Raw genomic sequence first — 23,131 nt, forward strand, 5'->3', positions numbered from 1 at the left:
ACCATATTGAAAAGCTTCCCTGCTTTTATGTGTGTGTGAAGGTGTAAATTTTTTTTTTGAGAACTGAAGGTTAAGAGTGGAGAAAAGAGTTCTACCAATTATGATAATACATGTAAACTCAGTTAATAGTTTAACCTTGAGTGCCTATTACATATCAGGTGCTTTTTTAATGTGGAGTGGCTCATTTCATCATGAAGCAGGTTATTTATGCTTTACAGATAAGAAAACAGTCACAGAGAGGTTAAAGGGCTAGCCAAAGATCATACAGCTAGAAAATAGTAAAGCTAGGATTCAAGTTTAGACACTTGGCTCTTGAGTTCATGCTTTCTAACCACACACAAAATAATACCTCTATAGATTATAATGTTAGCTATCTTTGTGTGAGAATTTTTTTAAGGTTGCAATAAAAAGAACTTACTCGATCATAGCAAAGAAGTGTGGAAAAATTTGGAGTTTTCTGTTGATGTACCAATTCAACAAAACGAGCACAGTAAACAGCATCAATTGCTGAAAAAATACATCGAGGAAATAAACACAGCTGTAGAAATTTTGTGATGGTCTCATTTTTGTTAGATTCTGTAAATAAAGGAAGGATATATTAAGTTGTAAAATTCTTCCTCAAGGGCCTCAAAGCCACTGAACATGACAATATTATTTACCTTTAGTGCAGAGAATACGATAAAACCACAAACTACTCATAGTTTGTAACCAAAGCTCATGCCTGAGATAAGACTATCATTTTTATGCTGTGGACATTTTTTCTACCTATGACTTCTCCAAAAATATGTTTTGTACAGAAAAACTGAATGACAAGCTGTCAATATTGCAGTTAAAATGTATCAGTTCCTCCAGTGAATGTGAAGTTCATTCTGCATCAACGAATAATGAAAGAATGAGATTGGGAACACTGAGTTGAAACACAAACATAATATACTTTAACATCTCTAAAATTCTGACGTTTTGTTTTCTGTCATTTACCAGCATCAGGAATGTAACAATTCCAATAACTTACTTGCTAAAAGCCACTTGTCCTTTTCCAGTTTCAATCTCTGTAGAACTCTCTGTACATGTTCCATCTGTTTCTTTTCTTCTTCAAGAAGCTTGTCCTGAAGAGCAGTACAGTGCTCCTTCTCTTTTTTCTTTTTATTTGGGGGCTACAAGGAATAAATTAGATACTTTTCTAACCATATGCACATTACCTTTCTTCTTTCAACTGAAAAGTTTACAGAGATAAGGGCTGATAGTTTATAATTCAATATGAATATAGGTCCACTTGAATGTCCTACTTTAATCTTCATTCAACACATTTATAACACTGTCATGGAGGCTTCATACACCATCAAAACAGCTAAATTTGCTACACTAATACTACTACTAGTCTCAGGCATGGAGAAATCTTTGACTCTTCCTTTTCCTTTATACCAAGACTTGTTTACAAGTCTTGTACAAGGCCACTACCTCCATCAGTCTATGCTCTCACAATAGATTGCCTAAAAAGCCACCTAGCTGCTCTTTAGCCTAATGCTAGTCCTCTCCCCTGTCAAAAGCATCTTTCATACTGCTGTCATGAGTAATCATTTTTAAGTACCATTTTTTACCATTATTACTCCCCTGCTCAGAAAACTAAAATAGCTCTCAGTTGTACCAAGCCTACTTTTCTCCCTGATTTTCAATGCCCTATACAATCTGGCCCCATCATAACTCTCCATACGTATCACTAAGTACATTGACTACATGAAAGTGAATCAGTAAAAGTGGTCTCCCTAAACCTCAACCTACTTCCTATCTTTGCTGGAACCCTATGGTGACCATCCTATTTGCTTCCATATTTCCAAACCTAATCTACCTTCAAGGCCTGTTCAGCTCAGGATTCAGCTTTTCAATAATCTTCTCCTGAAGGACTCTCCTCTTAAGAACTACTGCTCTTGCTATTAGTCACATGAATCGTTTTAAGTTATCAGCACAGTCATCAGTAGAAAAGGACCCTCAAATAATTTTTGATTAATCATAACCTCCACCTAGTCACCAATCTCCTGGCCCTCCACTCAGAAGTAACTATTAAACCCCATTTAAAAGAATATTATATAGCAACAAGACCACCATTTTAAGGAACCAGAGCTAAAACAATTTCGAAATATAGGTAACACTGAATATCATAAAGTTATTGCACTTGAAGTACTAGAACAAAAACCTACCATTTCTTGATTGTCATCAATTGCTCTCATGTGGATTTTAAGTCTATTTACTTCTCGTTTATAGCTGGTGTGTGGAACTGCAAGGTCATACATTGTCAATGACCAGAACGTGGCATAGAATTGAGGGCTGATGTCATCCCAGACTTCGGAAACATGTAAGGAGACCACTGCTTCATGGACAGGAGCCATCACCATCTCACATGATGTTATGTACTTATGAACTTTATGTTGCTCTTTACTTCCCTTTTCTGATTTTTTAAGTTCATCATACTTTGACTAGAGGTAAAAAGTACAAATACATACATACATACATACATACACACATGACATAATTTATAGCTTTGACTTTCATGGTATAAAAATCTGTATTCCCTTTTAAAGAATCAAAAGATGGCCAATCTCAAAACTGTTATAGAAATTCTAGTTTCCTCCCAACCACATTTATTTTAAGACAAATCATCCCTGGAAGCTATTCCAATCTTTAGGACTGAGTGATAACTAGGAGATTTTTCAGAGGATTCTTATCTAACCTGTGGAGTAAAGTGAATAGGGTATATGCATATCACCCTCTTCCATTCCCCCACCCTACTCCCTCTGGCTCCTGTATCAGGGATTGAACATGAAGGGTTTCCGATCCTGCTTTTGAGATAGTCAAGCGAACAAACAGAAGGTCTTAACATGAGAGAAGAGGAAGAATGCAACTAGTAACAGCCAACTAGGACAGGATGTAGTTGACACATCACTACATGTAGTCCCTACCAACTATTAAAATGTGTCAATTAAAATGCTAGATCAAGAGGCTGAGGTGGGCAGATAACTTGAGGTCAGGAGTTCGAGACCAACCTGGCCAGCATGGCCAAACCCCATCTCTACAAAAAATATAAAAAATTATCTGGGTGTGGTGGCACATGCCTGTAATTCCAGCTACGTGCCAGGTTGAGGTGTGAGGGTCACTTGAGCCCTAGAGGCGGAGGTTGCAGTGAGCTGAGATCCCACCCCTGCACTCCAGCCTGGGTGACAGAAGGAGACTGTCTCAAAAAAAGAAAAAAGAAAAAAAAAAAAAAGCTGAATCAACATTAAGAAAAGCTATGAGAAATTTGTTTTAAGGCTGCTAAGTAGGGTGACCCTGGGGATTTAGGGGTTTCTGAGGATATAAGACTTTAGTGTTAAAACTGGGAAAGTCCCAGGCAAAGTAGGATCAAATCATTACCCTGCTGCTTAGCCAAATAATTTTTTCTGTGAAAAGTTGCGGTATATTGAAGTTTAAAGCATGTGAGAACTGATGCTGCAGCTTCTTTCACCTGACTGGTTATCCTAATTTTGGGGAAAAGTCAGAGGAAGGCCATATTCTTAATAGTATGGGGGAAAGAATGTTAGTACAATGGGAGGGGCTGCAGGGATGTGTGTGTGCCAAATATATTTTCTCTCTCTCTACACACACACACACACACACACACACACACACAAACACACACACACACAGTTGCTGCTATTGCTTCATGTCCCTCAGTCCCTTTAGGATGAAATGGCTCTCGTCCAGATAATTCTGTTTGGGTTAGTTATCAGCCTTAATATAACCTAAGGGAAGTCCTAAAACTAGTTTCCTCTTTATGTTAGAATATAACTTAAATCATTCTATTTGTGCTAAACACGTAACTGAAAACAAGATGATCAAAGCTTCTGCTTCCAGTTCTACACTATGGCAGGCAAAAGAGTCTCAGCTCCTTACAGCTCAGTTACCTGCCTTCTTCCTTCCTGAGTGCCCTGGGTGCTGCTATGCTCCCAGGCTCACGGCACTAAAAGTACACAACATTCTCTTTCTTCAAGGAGGGTTCTTAAACAGGACCTGAGAATTTGACAATTGTTTTAGAAGTCCAAAGATTTATGTTGTCATCCCCATTTTAGAGAGCATGCTGACAACTACTAAGACCACATAAGTGACAAAGTTATAAAGAACATTAGTTATGAGAGCAGTCCCAATTGCATCAGAAACCAGAGGGATTAACAGTTGGGAAAACAGTTTAATTTAGAGGACAGGTCTTATTGAAGGTAAATAATATTAATCTAGATGAGCAGAATGACTTCTGCTAAGGTTCTAACAAAACAGGATAAAAAAGGGTTGATGTTATCTGCATAAGAGAGCCCAGTTACCTGTTCTGGGCAAAATCCAGAATATGAACTAGGTAAAAGCGTTATCTTTCAGACCTGTGCCTCCAGGTGGACCTCAACTTCAACAATTAAAACTAAAAATTAGTTTATAGGTATGAGGGGGTTACATGATAGCTCCCGTCTCCCCAGTCCTCTGGGTCTGAATCTATGATTTCTATTGCTAGTCACCTCATAGTCGCGATCTAGTCAGAAAAACAGACTTGGTCAGAAAAGACGGCTATACTGCATAGTTACCCAGGATGAGAATGTGCTTGTCTAAAGTCAGTTTCACTCCCACTTCAAGTTCACATCTTCAGTCTAATGAAGAGACATAATAGTTCTACATCTCAAATCACCTAGGGAACTAGACTTACGGAATAGAACTGATATCCACAATTATTGCTGTACTTCTATTGTTCAAAAATCTCGCCTCAAGAATCTGAGCAGGCCAGACCAGTGGCTCACGCCTGTAATGCCAGCACTTGGGGAGGCCAAGGCAGCTGGATCACCTGAGGTCAGGAGTTTGAGACCAGCATGGCCAACATAGCGAAACCCCTAAAAATAGAAAATTCAGCTGTGTGTGGTGGCAGGCACCTGTAATCCCAGCTAGTTGGGAGCACGAGGTAGGAGAATTGCTTGAATCTAGGAGGCAGAGGCTGCAGTGAACTGAGATTGCACCACTGTACTCCAGCCTGGGAGACAGAGCAAGACTTCATCTCAAAAAAAAAAAAAAAAAAATCTGAGCAACATTTGGCTGAATTATCCTCAAGAGAGCCTGCCGATAGTCAATTTATAGAGGGGACACAGCAGTCATCTAATATACATTTTCATTGTCTCAATGAAGGTTCCTCAACAGAGGCTTTCAGTCAAGAAGCAAAAGCAAGGATCCTCGGGGCAGCTTGGATGCCCATCCAGTGAAACCAAGGTTGCTGGGAAACCCCTTTTCCAGAGAGTGGCATGTTGCTTACAGATGAAAGACTTATCTCCAATTTGGCTATACAGCCACTTCCATATAGTTTTCTGTTTTCTTATAAGCCTGAGAAGGAAATGCCCTTTCTTTGTTTAGATTTTTGTTATCTCTTAAAAGACAAAGACAGTATTTTACACAAGTAAGAGAGATACGGTAGCTTGAACGGCCTGCTCCATTTTCTGACCTGGCAAAGTTCAGCCAACCTCAGACAACCAGGTGTTCCTGTTTGCTAGGGTTCCGTAATGCTGATTAGTGTGTTCGCTTAGCACAGAGCAGGTCAGAATTCCTAAGATGAAGCAATTCTCTCACCTCAGTCCATCAAGAAATCAGGTACCCTCTTGTATAGCTGAGTCTGAGCTACCATGGGGTGTGACAACAATAAGACATTACACAAAGACAGCATACAATTCTCTGGATTGAGAGGATCTGAAGGGGAAGAAGCAGCCTAACACCACTCTCTTATTGTCTTTTCCCTTTCAGAGTGTATACGTAACACAAGAATTTCTGCATGGCGCTAATAAAGCGATAATTAAATCAAGTAACAGTTAGAAAAGAAGTGGGAAACTGTAGCAGTTGATACGTTAAAAACTAACAGCAGATGTCTGATTAAATGATCACTTACACTCCAAATTTCTCATCACCTTTTTTGTATACCTCTACTACACAGCTCTGTGTCCCTACCGGAAACAAAGAAGGGATCCCAGTTTAAGGGCCAAGACCTTCCCCCAAAATATGTAGTGAAATGTACGTACAGATAAAACCGTTAAGAAATAATTTGGATCATTCTTAAGCAGCAGCAAAGGCACTTGTACTTACCGAAATATGACGGGCATACATTGGTCTAGACAGGAAAAATGCCGCATCATGGGGTGCATGAAATTCGTTACAGAGTACATCAATTGAAGGCACTCGCTCTATATAATCTTCTGTGCTCAGATTAGATGCTAAAAACCCGCCAAACTGCACCAGGGTATCATGACACTAAATTTAAAAAATAAGACAAAATCAACATATTTTCCAAAGTGAGTAAGAAGTCATTTTAGGAACATTTTAAAAATTAAGAATCCAAATTTTATAACTTAAAAAGACTTTAGAGGCCATCTTCAAATATAATCACATAATCATTTTACAAAAAAGATGCCAAGGCCCTGACTGGTTGACTGATCCAAGGCTTTACTAGCCAACTAGGTCTCTTAAACGCCAAGCTGTATTTCATCACTTTTAGTGGAATATATTTACCTAAATCAAATAAGATAATAACCATAGGCAAACCGAAGTCAATTCCTTTGCCCTTAAAAGAAGAAAACTTTATTTACAGAATGTAGTTATAAATATCAAGTACCAAAACCTAAGATTAGCCCACAAAATGTGTTTACCTATCATCAACGATAACACAAAGAAAAGAGAGAGAGCAACCCAGCCTGCGCAACATGGCAGAGTCCGACCCTACAAAAAAAAAATCCAAAAATCAGCCAGGCGAGGTGTGCACGCCTATAGTCCCCAGCTACTTGGGAGGCTGAGGTAGGCTGATCACTTGAGCCAGGGAGGTCAAGGCTGCAGTGAGCTGAGATCATGCACTGCACTCCAACCTGAGTAGCAGGGTGAGGCCTTGCCTAAAAAAAAAAGAAAGAAAGAAAAAGAAAAAGAAAAGAGAGAGCGTGCACGAGTGCAAACAAGCATCTATTCTATTACGACTGAGATTTCCAGACACCAGGAAAGATATACATGCAAACAACTTGAATATGTAGAAATTTAATGATGTAATATTTAATTAATTCACAGTCTTACATATAACACCGCTTGGAGCTAACTCTTAAATATCATAATTTACATAGAAATAGGCTCTATTTCATGAATATCTATTTCACATTAGATTAGGATGTCTCATATTCACATGATGTGCAAAAATGACATTTTTCAAATTATAACATCTTCCTTTAACAAGATTTTTAAAATGTATGTAAACATAAAAGCCTCTTTAACTTGCCTGGTCATAGAGCTTTCCCACAAGTTTCAAATGTTTCTCTCCACCTTCCTGAAAGATTATCCTATTCCTCTGCTGAGCCATAAGGAGAAAGAGAGGAAGGACAAGATCATGGTCCAAAAGAGCATCCTTTAATCTCTGAGAGGATTCTTTAGTGTTTCTGATCTGGCCAAAATAACCACCCTGCACAAGAGAAGACACAAATTTACTAATGTACAGTATATAACCCATGCTGTCTAATTTGATAAAGACATAGCAAAAAGTTGAGTTTAAATCCTTAACCTAAAAAACCCCTACATTACACATTCCTTCCCTTACACAAATTTATTTTAGTGGCTATTACTGACTACGGTCACTGGCTTAAAGACAAACATCAGCTGAAGTTAAATTCTTGCATATTTTCCATTTTCCACCTTGCACCCTCATAAAGGATTATTAAATTATTCATTGTGGCACAGATTCAACAGAGCAACTAAGATTTAACGGAGTGAGGATATCAAGAATCACAGAAGACTTAGTAATTATTCGGTAATTATTTATTTATTATTATTTTGTCAGGGGGAGGAACAGAGTCTTGCTCTCATTGCCCAGGCAATGGCGTAATCTTGGCTCATTGCAACCTCCGCCTCCTGGGTTCAAGCAATTCTCCTGACTCAGCCTCCCAAGTAGCTGGAATTACAGGCGCCAGCCACCACAGCCAGCTAATTCTTCAATTTTTTAGTAGGGACAGGGTTTCGCCATGTTGGACAAGTTAGTCTCTAACTCCTGACCTCAGGTGATGCACCAGCCTCGGCCTCCCAAAGTGCCGGGATTACAGGACATGACCCACCGTGCCTGGACTTAGTTGGTAATTACTTTCCTTACAGATGCATTACTTACTTTTATATTTTGTTTCAGCTTTTTAAAAAAGTTAAAGTAACTACTGTATCTCAATTTCTAAAACGGAGTATGGGTGGTTGTGAAAGGAAGGCATGTATGGCTTTGACATTTGGTTTTATTAACTTACATATTGTTTGGATTATTTACTATGATCACACATACATTATGAATTCTAAAAGCTGATGAACAAAAATAGCAATTCTTACCTCAGCTTTTAGCTGCTCTCCACCAGTCATGGCCTCTAGTTGCTCCACCGTCATTTCCTCTGTAATTTGTATTCCTGCCATTTTTTGCACGACTTCTTTCAATATAAGCAGGTCAAAACTATTCAAAAAGAAAAAAAGAAAAACAGTCTACAGTTAGAACTTCAAATATAAAAAATAATATACTGTAATTAAAATACTGAGAATTCCTAAATTATTTGCATACGAATATAGGGGAAGAGGCTGAAGCAGTTTTTAAGGAACCACATTCCGAGAACTATATTTTCAAATATTTGATGTGTATGTTTAACTTTTACTTGGAGATAATTTCAAATTTACTAATAGGATGGAAAAATAAAAACAGTATAAAGCTCACCCATATATCCTTTACCTCAACTTCACCTAGTAACATTTTTAATCCTGCTTGCTTTATCATTTGCATTTTCTCTCCCTCTCTGAAGCCCCTCTCTACATACATAGTCACACACTGAATTTTTTAATCATTTGAGGGAAAATTATTTACATCATGGCCTCTTGCACCCCTAAAATTTCTAAGACTGCATTTCCTAAGAGAGCTATTCTCTTACATAACCACAAGTTATCGATTTTAATAAATCTAACGCTGATACAATACTTTACTCTACCATTCATATTTCATTTTATTCGTTGACCCAATAAAGTCCTTCATAGCATGGTTTTTCTCCTCCAATACAGGAGGGCCAAAGTGTTTTTGATGGCATAGAGCCATTTCTTAATAATCCGCTTACTAAAAAGGGACAAAGATGCAGCATGGCCACATACATCTACATACATTGGAAGAGAGGCAGGGAAGGAAGGAAAAAAAGAAGTTCTAAGTTGTAGTATCTGAGCCAAAGATGACAATTTAGTGGCCAGTCTGAAGCACAGTTTTCAGTAATATGCCAACAGTTATGTTTTTTAATCTTCAAAGTTTAGGACTACCAAGGGAAACAATACCTTATGTCCTCTAAGATCTTCTTTAGTTAATCTAAACAAAGTAAAAACATTCTTTCCTAAAAAATACAGATGTTTTTCCAAAGGTAAAGTTAGACATACTCATCACACAAGCTAACAGATGAAGGAACCATTTTCTAAGATTCCTAAGTGTTCTCTCAACTTGCCTTGTCCCTTGTTTTCCTTAGTTTTTCTTTTTTAAGATAGCCCTGATGAAAAGTAGTATATAAGTACCAATGAAAGTTTATTTTTCCCTTAAACTGTGTTTCACTTAGATGGCCACAAACACTGTACTCACAGTACAGAAAGCTGAGTTATAGATTAAAAAATAATGTATGTTCTGCTGGCCTAAAGACAAAGAAGAATAAAAATATATAGAAATGGCAGAGAGATGAGCATAAGGGATGTGCCGATACAATTTTAAGTTTAAATGTTTTTTTAAGTTTTCCATATGCCACAGTAAGAGTCTGTCAATAAATAGTTTTTAATTTTTTGTTTGCTTTTTACCAGAAAGCTTTTTTTTTTTTTTTAATTTTTTATTGGATTATAGGTTTTGGGGTACATGAGCAGAGCATGCAAGACAGTTGCTTAGGTACACACATGGCAGTGTGCTTTGCTTTTCTTCTCCCCTTCACCCACATTTGGCATTTCTCCCCAGGCTATCCCTCCCCACCTCCCCCTCCCACTGGCCCTCCCCTTTTCCCCCCAATAGACCCCAATGTTTAGTACTCCCCTTTCTGTGTCCATGTGTTCTCATTTTTCTGAAAACGATTTTAGGTTCTTTGATTCAAGTCAGTCTACTTCTCATGAGGTTTAACATACACACATACTAATTCAAACTCTAAGCACTGATATTGGCTTAAAATAAAATAAACTTCAGTATTTATAAAGAAAAGAAGACACCGTCCAAAAGATACGGAAGTCTTATGTATCTCTAAAACCCAAATTCAAAAATTATGCTTTAAAAGTATTATGTACACCCTCAAATAAATATGTTCCTACTAGATGCTCAACATGATATGCAGGTCAATTACTGCATACAGACCTCGTGCAGTATGTTTTGTCATACAAGACACACAATATATTACATTAGCCATTTACTCAAAAGCCTAATAGGCAGTCAAAAAAAAATCAAAGTATACTTTTAGTGCGTTAACTTATATAGCCAAATATTATATTTATTCATGAAAAAAGGTGTCTATGTATTAAGTTATCATTTAACTAAAGAATTTCATGTAAATAAGTGAGCAACTATTCTACTTCAGCCTACAACCAACAAGTAGGAAGTCTTTCAGGATAATAGGAGTCTCAATACTCCCAAACCAATAAAAGTACTCTATTTAATTTTAGTAAGTATAATTTGCTATGAATACCTTTTACCCGCCTTTAGCTGATTGACAACATACTGAAGAAGGCCGGCAAGATCAATTGGATATTTATGAAAAACTGCACCACAGAAATTAGCCAGACCTATATGAAATAAAAAAGGAGTACAAACAAGTCATAAAACAAAATGCACAAATATCAGTTCTTCAACTAAACTTCTAAAACAAAATGAGGTAGGAATAATTGTATTGCTGATGCTGTTGAATGGAGTTTCATAATAGTAACAATAACCAGTATTTACTGAGCATAGATATATGTCAAGCATTGTACCAAGCACTTTATAATGGTTATCTCATTTAACCCTTGCAACTATTATCTCAGGTTGGTATAACCTATTGATGAGGCAAATTCAGAACAGATATGTCATGTAGCTTGCTCACAGTCACATAGTACGAAGTAGAGCAGTAAGTCAAATCTTTACAGCCTGATTCCAGAGTTTGTGAAACTAAGACATAAGAAAATCTTGCAGATCACTCAGTAAGCTTGAATAAATGACAAAACGCCAGTCCCCTGAATGTGAGTCAAGAAAAAAAAAAATCTCTTTTTTTTCTAGGAACATGCTACTAGTTGTGGAGGTGCAAGAAAATAAGTAAAGTATTACCAGACCTAGAAGCAGACAAGAGACCAATTTTAACCAACGGTCCTTATCATACCATGTAACTTGTTCATAGGTATGAATAGGGAGGGAACCCCAGCCAATACAAGAGCAGGAGATTCTAGTAAAGTCAAGTACTCCGCAGCCTATTCCACAACTATCTGTTAAGCACCTAAATGATCCTGGACAAAAACGCAAGTCCTGCCCTCAAGGAGCTGAGTCTAAAGGAAGATACAAAAAAGTAGACAAATAGATATGATGAGCAAAAGGCTCCATGGGAATACAAAAGTGGAGCTCCTAATTCAGACTGGTGGGTGGGAGCATTAACAGAAAAAGCTTTCCAGAGGAAGTGACCTCAAAGCTGAAATCTAAAGAATAAACAGAACATGGAGTGGGCCATGAAGGGTATTCCAAGTCAAGTGAATAATGGGCAAAAGGTCATGGAAAGTACAAGAAGTTCAGCATTAATGAAATCCAGAATATCGGGAAGCAGGGAAAAGATGAGGCTAGAATAGTGCAAAAGGACCTGACTTCAAAAGAACTTACTTGTATGACTTATTAAACATTTCGGACTTTAAAGGACAATGGGGAGCCACTGCAAGACTCCACTATCAGATACAATAAGTCGAAAGGAAGGGAACTGGCTGCTAGAAACCAAAGGTACAACAATTTAAAAGAAATGTGGTTAGTTTTTTTGGTTAAACTAAGTCAAGTTTTTGCTCTTTTAAGATGACTGGAACCTCAGGATGGAATGGGAAGAAATGAGACTAACTCCCGTAAGATCAACTTCTATAAAATAATGTTAGTTAGAAAGGAGATTTTCAGCTAGGTGCAGTGGCTCGCGCCTGTTATCCCAGCACTTTGGGAGGCCGAGGTAGGCAGATCACTTAAGGTCAGGAGTTCAAGACTGGCCTGGCCAACATAGTGAAACCCCATCTCAACTGACAATACAAAAATTAGCTGGGTGTGGTGACACATACCTGTAATCCCAGCTACTCAGAAGGCCGAGGCAGGAGAGGTACTAGAACCTGGGAAGCAGAGGCTGCAGTGAGCTGAGATAGCACCACTGCACTCTAGCCTGGACCACAGAGTGAGACCTCGTCTCAAAACAATAAAATAAATTTAAAATAAAATAAAATGAAGGAGATTTTACCTCACCAGTAATGCTTATCCAAATTGACTCTGATAGCAGAGTCAATAACGGTCTATCAAGTTAGGAAAATAAATAAGAACTGTATCAACCTCCTTACATAGCCGAGGGCTCTAAAGAACGAGCTTAGTAGCTGGATATTCTCAACAACTCTTGACAAATAGGCTTATAAAAGTCTCTACGCATAGATAATAAAATACATAACATGGCAGTTACCACAGATGATAATTTCATCTTTCAAAAAATAAAAATACTTACTCTGAAGCCAGCTTGAGATGGTTGTGTCATCATGTTTCATTCTTTCCTTTTCTGGATTAGCTAAAGCTTCAATGATACAATCTTTCATATATTAAGAAAAAAACTAAGTCATTACATCTCTAATAAAGACCCTTAAAACAAATATGCCACATCTTAGGGGCAAAACTGTTGGTCGTTACAAATTACTGTTCTTTTTTTTTTTTTTTTTTTTTTTTTTTTTTTAAGACCAGGGATGTTGCTAAAACAAATTACTGAAAAATACACTCACTGTAGTACCAACATCTCTTCTTTAGCCTCCTTTCCATCTTTCAGCAATCAAGATAGATTCCATCAATAACAAGATGTCTGGTAAGCCACCTGGGTACAGTGGCTCATGCACTTTGGGAGACCAAGGTGGGTGGATCACTTGAGGTCAGGTGTTCGACATCACACTGGCCAACCTGGCGAAACCCCATCTCTACTAAAAACACAAAAATTAGCCAAGTGCGGTGGCACACGCCTGTAATCCCAGATACTTGGGAAGCTGAGGCTTGCTTGAACCCGGGAGGAGAGGTTGCAGTGAGCTGAGATCGTGCCACTGCACTCCAGTGTGGGTGACAGAGCAAAACTCTGTCTCACAAAAAAAAAAAAAAAAACAATGCTTGGTGAGCCTAACATGTCTCCCTTTATACAACACAAAGACAAACAGACACACACACACACACACACACACACACACACACACAGACTGATCAAACTTCAGATCAGCCATCTGAATCAACCTCAGATGGTTACTAAAGGAAAACAGAATGAAAATAAAACATTTACCACACTATATATTAAATATGAAATCTACATATTACTTCAATTTAAAGGATACAGGCCAAAACATCATAATTCAATGAAGTGAGGTATTTCAATGAAACTACTACAGGTGTTACTAAGTTATCATACTTCTGTATTTGCGACAAGATCTGGAAAATGGCGACAAACAATAGAAGGCATTAACTAATCAGAGGATTTCTACTGTACCAACTAAGTAACAGCTACGCTTCATTTTTCAAAAGAAATAATGTTTATAATTAAAGTGGTTTCCGATCACTTCATATTTATACAGAAATTACTATTGTGTCATTGCCTTAGAGAACATTTTCTTAGGCTACATTTTTCAGTTAGGAAAAAAATCCCAATTCTATGAAAAAAATGACAGTGGTAATTTGGAATTGCAATGAATCTGCAGATTCTTTTGGGCAGCATGGAATATTTTAACTATATTGATTCTTCCAATCCAAGAGCATGAAATGTCTTTCCATTTGCTTGTATTACTATGATTTCTATCATCAGTGATTTATAGTTCTAGTAGAAATCTTTCACCTCTTGGTTAGATGTATCTCCTGGTACCTTTTTTGTGGCTACTGTTAATAGGTTGTGCTCTTGATTTGGTTTTCAACTTGAACATTATTTGGTGTGTAGAATGTTACTGATTTTTGTATGTTAATTTTGTATCCTGAAACTTTACTATGGGTATGCACGCACATAAAGACAGAAAGACACTGGGGACTCTGAAAGTAAGGGGGGCAGTGGGGCAAGGTTTGAAAACTACCTATTGGGTACTATGCTCACTATTTGGTGAAGGGTTCAATAGAAGCCCCAACCCCAGCATTATGCAATATATACATGTAATAAACCTGCACATGTACCCCCTGAAGCTTAAAGGAAAAGTTAAAAAAGGAAATCATTCCAGTTGGTCCAAAACTGAATTCTGGAATGAAAGAGTATAGTCTCTCTCATGTGTTTTAGAAATCTCTAAATATTGGCTAGGCGTGGTGGCTCATGCCTATTAATTCTAGCACTTTAGAAGGCCAAAGCAGGCAGAATACCCAAAGTCAGGAGTTCAAGACCAGCCTGGCCAACATGGTGAAACCCCTTCTCTACGAAAAATACAAAAAAAAATTAGCCGTGTGCAGTGGCACACACCTATAATCCCAAGTACTCAGGAGGCTGAGGTGGGAGAATTGCTTGAACCCAGGAGGTGCAGGTTGTGGTGAGCTGAAATCATGCCACTGCTGCACTCCAGCCTGGGTGACAAGAGCAAGATTTCATCTCAAAAAAAAAAAAAAAAAAAGAAATGTCTAAATATTTAAGTACTAGTATTATGTATCAATCACAATGAAATGTTATTTGAATGTTTCTAAAAACTAAATTCAACAAGTAAGGCTTCTAGAAATCACAATGTGGTGTACAAAATAAGCTTATACTGTCTACTATTAATAGAAAATATAGATCAATGTGTTAAATACACCATGTGTTAAATAATTTTCTTTTTAGCATAACCTTACAATACTACATTTTCTAACTTCCACTCATGCTGATTTAAAGACAACAAAAAGAAAAATCCCTTAAAATAATATTAACCTCAAAACATACATAATCAAACAAAATAGCTGGATTGCTGTGGCTCAGCTTCCCAATTTGTCTTCCAGAAGCCTCCACATTTTCCTTCGTTAGGCGCCTACAAAGGAAGAAACAGGTGGCAGGGATCATCTTAAGTAACATTCCTTGTAATGCAGATGGCTGTGTTACATCATAGTGGAGGAAAAAACCAATTATTCCCCAACTATTCAAAATGGATTCATGTAAATGACCACATTCATCATATCCTTTATGGCAGGGTTTGGGCTATTTTGGTTAGAGATTCTCCCCGAGAGTATTGAGACTTTATATTAAATGCTTACCATTTACAAAATACACATTTCAACTTTATAGTAATAGTCTAATAATCAGTAAAACTCTTAATGTACTCTATAAGTACATATAACTCCTCTTACAAACGATCAAAATTATTTCAGATTTAGGAGGACTCATTTATCAGTTTAGGGATTAAGAGATCAAATTTGGTGTCATGCAATGAAATGCCTCATGCCATCTGGCTCAGTGACTTGAACAGAGTAATAGCTCATGCTGCATTCCTCAATATGTAAAGTTATTTGCTTTTCATAGTCAAGGAAAACAATTAGTTTGAAGCTAAATTCTACTCCTTTCTTTTTATTTCTTCCTTTGCTCATTATTCAAATTTATATCTATGAATTATTACAGTTCAAAACAATTATTACACCGAATCCTAAATGCCTGTGATGAGATTAATACATAATAAATGTAGAGACTTGAAATGGCTACTAGTGACAGTAAGGAAGCTTTCTAGGATGAAAATATAATGAAGTAAATTATAAATTCAGTTTACAATTCAGGAAATGTGACCATTCTCCAAGTCACAAACTTGCTATAATTAATTTCTTATGACAAAACTGGCCCCATCAATCAAAATTATTTCATCGTCAACTGTTTCTCTTTCCAGCTCTCCATATCCCAGTTTCTTCTGTTTCACAGAAAGAGAGACCACTAAACGTTAGCTATACAGCATTTTGTTCAAACTTGCAACTTATCACTACCTGTCCCTATTTCTAACCCCAGTATTTCAGATCCCTACCCTCTACTTGCCAAGGCCAACCCCTCCTCTCTGTTTTTTATTCCATTCCCTTCTGCCTCCATCCCCTGGAGAGACAAACAAAACAAAACAAAACAAAAAAAAAAAGAAAGAAATATTTTCTTGTCTTTGCCTTCTCCTCAGGCTACCAGTGTCTGCCATATGGAATACCATAAATATTTGTAGAAAGAATTATTAAAAGGCCAGGCGCAGTAGCTCACACCTGTAATCCCAACACTTTGGGGGGCCGAGGCGGGTGGATCACGAGGTCAAGAGATCGAGACCATCCTGGTCCACATGGTGAAACCCCGCCTCTACTAAAAATACAAAAAAATTAGCTGGGCATGGTGGCCCATGCTTGTAATCCCAGCTACTAAGGAGGCGGAGGCAGAAGAATTGCCTGAACCCAGGAGGCAGAGGTTGCAGTGAGCCGAGATCGCGCCATTGCACTCCAGCCTGGGTAACAAGAGTGAAACTCGGTCTCAAAAAAACAAGGAGAGAATTATTAAATGCCCTATAGCAAGCTCGTTTTAAATGGTATTCAAAACTCACAAAATTCTTCAAGTGATAAATTAATACATTATATGCTCAATCTAAAAACTCTGAACAGTAACAAAATCGTGTTGTTTAAGCCTGGTAAAATAGTTACAAATATAACAAAAATCCAAATATATTAAAAATTCTGCACATATTATTCTATAGTAAATTATATTTTATTCATTCATTCATTCATATTAATGCCTACGATGACAGTCAAAGGACTAAGCATTAGAAATACAAGGACGACTGTGTATCAGTCTTCTGGCTAAGGTCAAGCATGGAAATACAAGGATGAGGCTGGGTGCAGTGGCTCACGCCTATAATCCCAGCACTTTAGGAGGCCAAGGCGGGTGGGTCACAAGGTCAGGAGATCAAGACAAGCCTGGCCAAGATGATGAAACTCCATCTCTACCAAAAATACAAAAATTACCCAGGCATGGTAGCGGGCACCTGTAATCCCAGCTACTTGGGAGGCTGAGGCAGAGAACTGCTTGAATCCGGGAGGCGGAGTTTGCAGTGAGCCAAGATCGTGCCACTGCACTCCAGCCTGGGTGACAAAGCATGACTCCATCTCAAAAATAAAGAAATAAGCAAACAAACAAATAAAAATAAATAAATAAAAGGTGGCTGGGATGTAGTGGCTCCTATCTGTAACCCAAACACTGGGAGATCAAGGTGGAAGGATAACTTGAGGCCAGGAGTTTGAAACCCGCCTGGGCAACAGAGTGAGGTCCCAACTTCACAAGGAATAAACAATATTAACATAATGATAATAATAAGAAGAAGAGGGGGATAATATATTTGTATTGGCATGTATGTACATAAAAATATCTGGAAGGATATATAACAGACTAAATAATGGCTACTTTTTACGGGGTGGGGGGAAGAACTGAGTAGCTGTAGGATGGGGTGAGACTTTCTGCTGTATGTATTGTATACCTTATTTACTGAAATTTAAACCATGTAATCATATAAACTCTTCAAAATATTAGATAGTTAAAAAAGAAAAATAATAATAGCAATGCAGCAATGTACCTACAGGTATGATAACACTATATGAACAAAGAATAGTGGTGGAAATAAAGATCCATTGTGTTTGGCAGTATATGCTAGGGGAGCCTTCACTGGAAGTAACACTGGAGCTCACTCTCCAAGAATGAGGTCACCAGAGGGAAAGCGGGAAAGGAAGGGAAGGGAAGACCTGTACAAACAGAGGAAACAAAAAGGACACACAAGGGAAGAAAGCTAAGGAGACAGTGGTACAGTCAGGGAAACATAAGTAGACTCAGTACATCTGGAAGTAGAATTGGCAGGAAAGGAGGTTAGATGCAGGGAGAGACAAATCAGGGACAACCACTATGTCATAAAGCTTAACATAAACCTTCAGGTAAAGTCAGTCACCAAATGATTTTTAGTATGAGAATATACAAATCACTGTAATGCACCAGATAAAAGAACTAAGGTACTGGTGGTAGGGATCGTAGATGAGACAGATTCAAGGGATTCAATAATGCTTAAATATTATTATCAAACAATCCATGTAGAGCACTTAGCTTAATACTGGGCACGTATAGTAATAGCTCCCTAAATATTAGCTGTTGTGGTTAAGCTAGAAACTGTACCTGGAGAACTCTTTAGTCCAGAAACTCTTTCATATCTAATATCGTCTCCTGCCAAAAATCCCCCAAGTAAAATCATTTACTCTCATCTATCCTCCCACAGCACTTTATTCATCCTATGTAACAGCACCTATTGTACTAGATTGTTTCAATATAATCCATACGCTCACAGAAAAAAAAAAAAAAAACTAGATTGTAATTATGCACATGTCTGTTTTCCCAGTAGACTGTGACCAGAAACATTATCACTGGGCAAGGACAGCATTTAACAGACATTACACACTGTTAAATATAGATAAACTAGAAATCGAACTACTTTTAATTAGAGTAACCATACCACTGCTATGAATTTACAAAAGGAATGGCAACTGACATTACCCTCGTTGAAAACACTTTCAATACAGCAGTGTAATTAAGTATCTAAACTGATACTAATCTGAAGTATATGATTTTCATAATTAAACTTCAAATAATCTACTGGGAAGTAGAACATCACTCATATTTTTAATGATATGAAAATAAAAGCATACAATATATATATATTTTTAATTTCTCAAAAGTTGACTCCCTATGGAAATAATTCTGCATAATTGCATTAGTTCTTCCTAACAGATTAAAAAATATTATGGTAACTTTCAGCAGAAGAAATTGCTAGAACTTTGACTATCTTGCACAAATCACTAAATGTATTGAGCAAAGACCACAGCAGGCTGTCCTTAGGAAAAAACAAAACAAAACTCTCATCCTATAATATGATGCATGCATTAAAAGGGATTTTCATTAGATTTTTATCCATATGCAAACATGACAACAATGAAAACTTGGTAGTCAAATATAGCTAAAACCACAATTAATAGTCATTCTGTCTATAGTACATAAATCAGCTATACCACTCACAACACATAGGCTTTCTCAAAAATGAGGCTCAGATGAGCTAGCGGAAAGAAAGTAAATCAGAGCCAGAAATAAATTAGATTAATATAAGAAATAAATAAATAAAAACTTACTTCATGATATATTTGGCTCTGTCTATTGTTTGAGCCTTAACTTTTACTAAAAGTGGGTGGCTGTTATAAGTTTCATTCTTCCACTGGCCATACAGACGGTATCTTAAAAAATGATGAGATGAAGAATTAGGGAAAGTTAAACACTTAGAGGTTAGCATACTAGAATTACTAGTAGTTTAAAATACGAAAATAATATGTATTTACCTATGCTGATATGGAAATGTTTTAAACATTCCCCATAGTTCCTCAGACATACAGGCATTGCAGTCCATCAGAGAAAGAGATGGAAGTAGTACCTGGTCAGTAATGCTAAGCAAGCAGCTAAGGATAACTTCCTAAAAGAAAAAAGGAAAAGTTATTTCAGTAAGAGGCCCATATTAATAGGATCCAACAATAAATTTATGACAGCCTTGGGAAAATTACCATTTCTTAATCTCATAACACACAATATCCCATTCCTCACCCAACCTTTTCACAATGCTTATCTATGTTTCTTCATCTAAGACATCAATGGGATAAAGAAAGGGGTAGCAAAGGAATGATGAACTTTTATCTCTCTTCCTTTTTCAATATACTGATCCTCAGGGGAAAGAAATGTTAATCTTAAAAGATAACTTTGCATAAGCTGCCAAAAGCTATAATCAGCATCTACAGTATAAAACAATTACTCAGATAATTAAAGCTTGTTCACAGTAAAACTTGTAGTATACTGTACCAAGCCTAACATTAGACACATTATTGGATTTTTCTAATCTCTTACCGCTTTTTCTTTATCTTCTTGTTTGCTTCCATCAGACTGAAACTACAATTTAAAAAAAGAAATTAATAAAATGCAAAAAGGTTAACATTACGCTGTCACAATTTAGTTTCTAATTTGAAAAAAATTTAATTTGCACATGGTTGTAAATTGTTCTTATTTTTAGAAATATGTAGATTTTAAATATAGCCTGTTAACCTTTTAACTTTTGTTTCTAACCTCCAAATCATAATTAACATCCATGAATTTTAAATGTCAATTTTTATAGACCAATTATTTTCTCAATCTATCAAACCAAAGCCCCCTAAAATTGATCTAAGTATGTATTGTAAAATTGTAGCCAGGGCCGGGTGTGGTGCCTCAGGCCTGTAATTCCAGTACTTTGGGAGGCCAAGGTGGGCAGATCACCTGAGGTCAGGAGTTCAAGACCAGGCTGGCCAACGTGGCGAAACCCCATCTCTACTCCAACGACAAGAGTTAGCTCGGTGTGGTGGTGGGCACCTGTAGTCCCAGCTACTCGGGAGGCTGAGGCAGCAGAATTGCTGGAACCCAGGAGACGGAGGTTGCAATTAGCCGAAGATCGTGCCATTGCACTCCCGCCTGGGCAACAAGAGCAAAACTCTCACTCAAAAAAAAAAAAAAAAAAAAAAAAAAACTGAGGCCAGCACCATAACCTCATTATAACACATTTGCATTTTTCCATCCAGAGATTTTTATTTTTCTTCTACAGAATTAGTATAATCAAACATTAAAGCAAAAAAATATGCAAAAACAAAGCCCAAATTAAACATGAAGAAATTTAAATCTATCTCTTAATTCACCACTCCCAAAGTCCTGACTGAAAGATAAGCCGAAAATATGAAAAGCATTACTAACAAAGATAAAACCATTGCCTAAATTGTACAGACTAAATGAAAAATCCTGGGTCCATAGTACATAAACAATTTGCAGATTTGTAGATGGGCCCCTCAGGTGATGTTTGACAAAGATGACTGTTAATTCAAAATAAAAACAGTGAATGACACTTGGTTGAATATAAGCAGAGAGACCGTTGGTGGAGTCTGCTGAGGCCAAAACGACAACCGAAGTACTGACAACTACTGACAATCTAGATTTCTGGCAAGGATTTAGCTTAGTAACAGATGAGAAAGGGGAAAAGTTAATATGCAGATAACAAGCTTCTTATTTTCTTGGTAGATAGGGTGTTTTGTGTATGCATACGTTTTCACATTTCTGTAACATGTAGATGTTACCATAGGAAAAGTCTAACTGTTATGCTACATTTTCACATAACGCTAATTGAGGCCCTGCCATGTTACCTTTATGGGAAACTACATATTCTAAATTTGTTTTTAATTGGCAGATTAGAAAGGTATCACTCCTTTCACAGAAGCAATTTATTAAGTCAACATATATACTGGTAAGTAAAGAAGGAACTGGGTTATAGAGGAGTGGCCTGGCAGAAAAAAAGCCAGATGGTTTGGTGTGGTTTGGTTTGGGGGTGGTGACGTGGCACACACATAATTCTGGTGGCACACTGGGTGTACACTGGGAAGCAAAAATACAGGTATCCTCTAATTGGAAAAACTAGGTTTATTATACATTATGTCAGGGATAAAGACAGTTAAGCTCATCCTTACCTGGTATACTGTAATTTAAACAAACCTAATAAAGCAAAACACAGTTTGTTCCCACAGAAATGAAACATTCTCTTAGTTACTAAGCTGTCTTAATTCCCTTTCTAGGTACCTCATGAGTTTCAAGCATCTATGTGTCAATTCTCGAGAATTCATAAGCAAGAAAATTTGAAAAGGGGAAAGAAATATGGGAAGCAAAATAAAACCACCTACAAGAACAATAAAAGGCCTTCCTATCAAAGTCTATTTATAGCAAGAATGTACAAAATTAAATCAAGAGGTAAATGCAAATAAAAGCAATTTTCTTTTGTTTGGTAGGAAAATAAATACATTCTACTCCCTTGATGCTTTTGGTTTAATTTGCTTTTTAATTCGAAGGAACTGTAAGACTCCCCTTTCACATAATACTCCAGGTTTTACTGAAACTCACCTAGAAATGGGAAGGAAACAGAAACAGGGTCGGGGGTGGGGTCCAACAAGAGACATTCATGCATTCACTCATTCACTGACTACATTCCAGGCACTGAGAATTCAAATATGAAAAGAGTTCCTATCATTGAGAAGCTGACACCTCTTGAAGGTCAAAAACTGTACTTGGGGCAGCCGTGGTGGCGTAATCCCAGCACTTCAGGAGGCCGAGGTGGGCAGATCACGAGATTAGGAGTTCACGACCAGCCTTACCAACATGGTGAAACCCTGTCTCTACCGAAAATACAAAAATCAGCTGGCTGTGGTGGCGTACACCTGTAGTCCTAGCTACCCGGGAGGCTGAGGCAGGAGAAATTCTTGAACCCTGGAGGCAGAAGCTGCAGTGAGCCAGGATTACACCACTACGCTACAGCCTGGGCAACAGAGCAAAAATCCGGCTCAAAAAAAGGAAAAAAATAAAAAAAAGACTTTGAAAACCGAAAATAAAAACTGCAGTCTATGAAGGTCAAGGGGAAGTTAAGAAAAGCTGTAAGAATTGCCGAAACCTGGCAACATGTTTAAATTTCATCAGCGTCACTTCTATGAACTCTCAGAAATCATAGATTTGGTGGGTGGCTGGCAAAATGGCCAAAGAGGAACAGCTCTGGTCTGCAGCTGCCAGCGAGATCAATGCAGAAGGCGGGTGATTTCTACATTTCCAACTCAGGAACCGAGCTTATCTCATTGGGACTGGTTACACAGTGGGTGCAGCCCACAGAGAGCCAAAGCAGGGTGGGGTGTTGCCTCACCTGCGAAGCACAAGGAGTGGGGGAACTCCCTCCCCTAGCCAAGGGAAGCCATGACGGACTGTGCCATAAGGAAGAGTGCATTCCCGCCAAGTTACTAAGCTTTTCCCATAGTCTTTGCAACCCGCAGACCAGGAGATTCCCTCGGGTGCCA

General features: G+C 37.7%; 1 protein-coding gene across 1 annotated transcript in view; it reads right to left on the reverse strand.

Annotated features, from left to right (window-relative positions):
• Nucleotides 1-23,131, reverse strand: part of LOC144581313 (THO complex subunit 2-like) — a 130,038-nt gene that overhangs the window by 12,075 nt on the left and 94,832 nt on the right. Inside the window, exons 13-25 of the mRNA XM_078364496.1 lie at nucleotides 20,130-20,171; nucleotides 19,574-19,704; nucleotides 19,370-19,471; nucleotides 15,147-15,231; nucleotides 13,600-13,693; nucleotides 12,741-12,821; nucleotides 10,725-10,821; nucleotides 8,383-8,500; nucleotides 7,301-7,480; nucleotides 6,130-6,294; nucleotides 2,196-2,471; nucleotides 1,013-1,154; nucleotides 419-576 (exon numbers count right to left, since the gene is read on the reverse strand). Of these exons, the coding sequence (XP_078220622.1) occupies nucleotides 419-576; nucleotides 1,013-1,154; nucleotides 2,196-2,471; nucleotides 6,130-6,294; nucleotides 7,301-7,480; nucleotides 8,383-8,500; nucleotides 10,725-10,821; nucleotides 12,741-12,821; nucleotides 13,600-13,693; nucleotides 15,147-15,231; nucleotides 19,370-19,471; nucleotides 19,574-19,704; nucleotides 20,130-20,171 (1,671 nt within the window). The remainder of the gene's footprint in view (nucleotides 1-418; nucleotides 577-1,012; nucleotides 1,155-2,195; nucleotides 2,472-6,129; nucleotides 6,295-7,300; nucleotides 7,481-8,382; nucleotides 8,501-10,724; nucleotides 10,822-12,740; nucleotides 12,822-13,599; nucleotides 13,694-15,146; nucleotides 15,232-19,369; nucleotides 19,472-19,573; nucleotides 19,705-20,129; nucleotides 20,172-23,131) is intronic.

The sequence above is a fragment of the Callithrix jacchus genome, chromosome Y (assembly GCF_049354715.1).
Source record: "Callithrix jacchus isolate 240 chromosome Y, calJac240_pri, whole genome shotgun sequence".
NCBI lineage: Eukaryota > Metazoa > Chordata > Mammalia > Primates > Cebidae > Callithrix > Callithrix jacchus.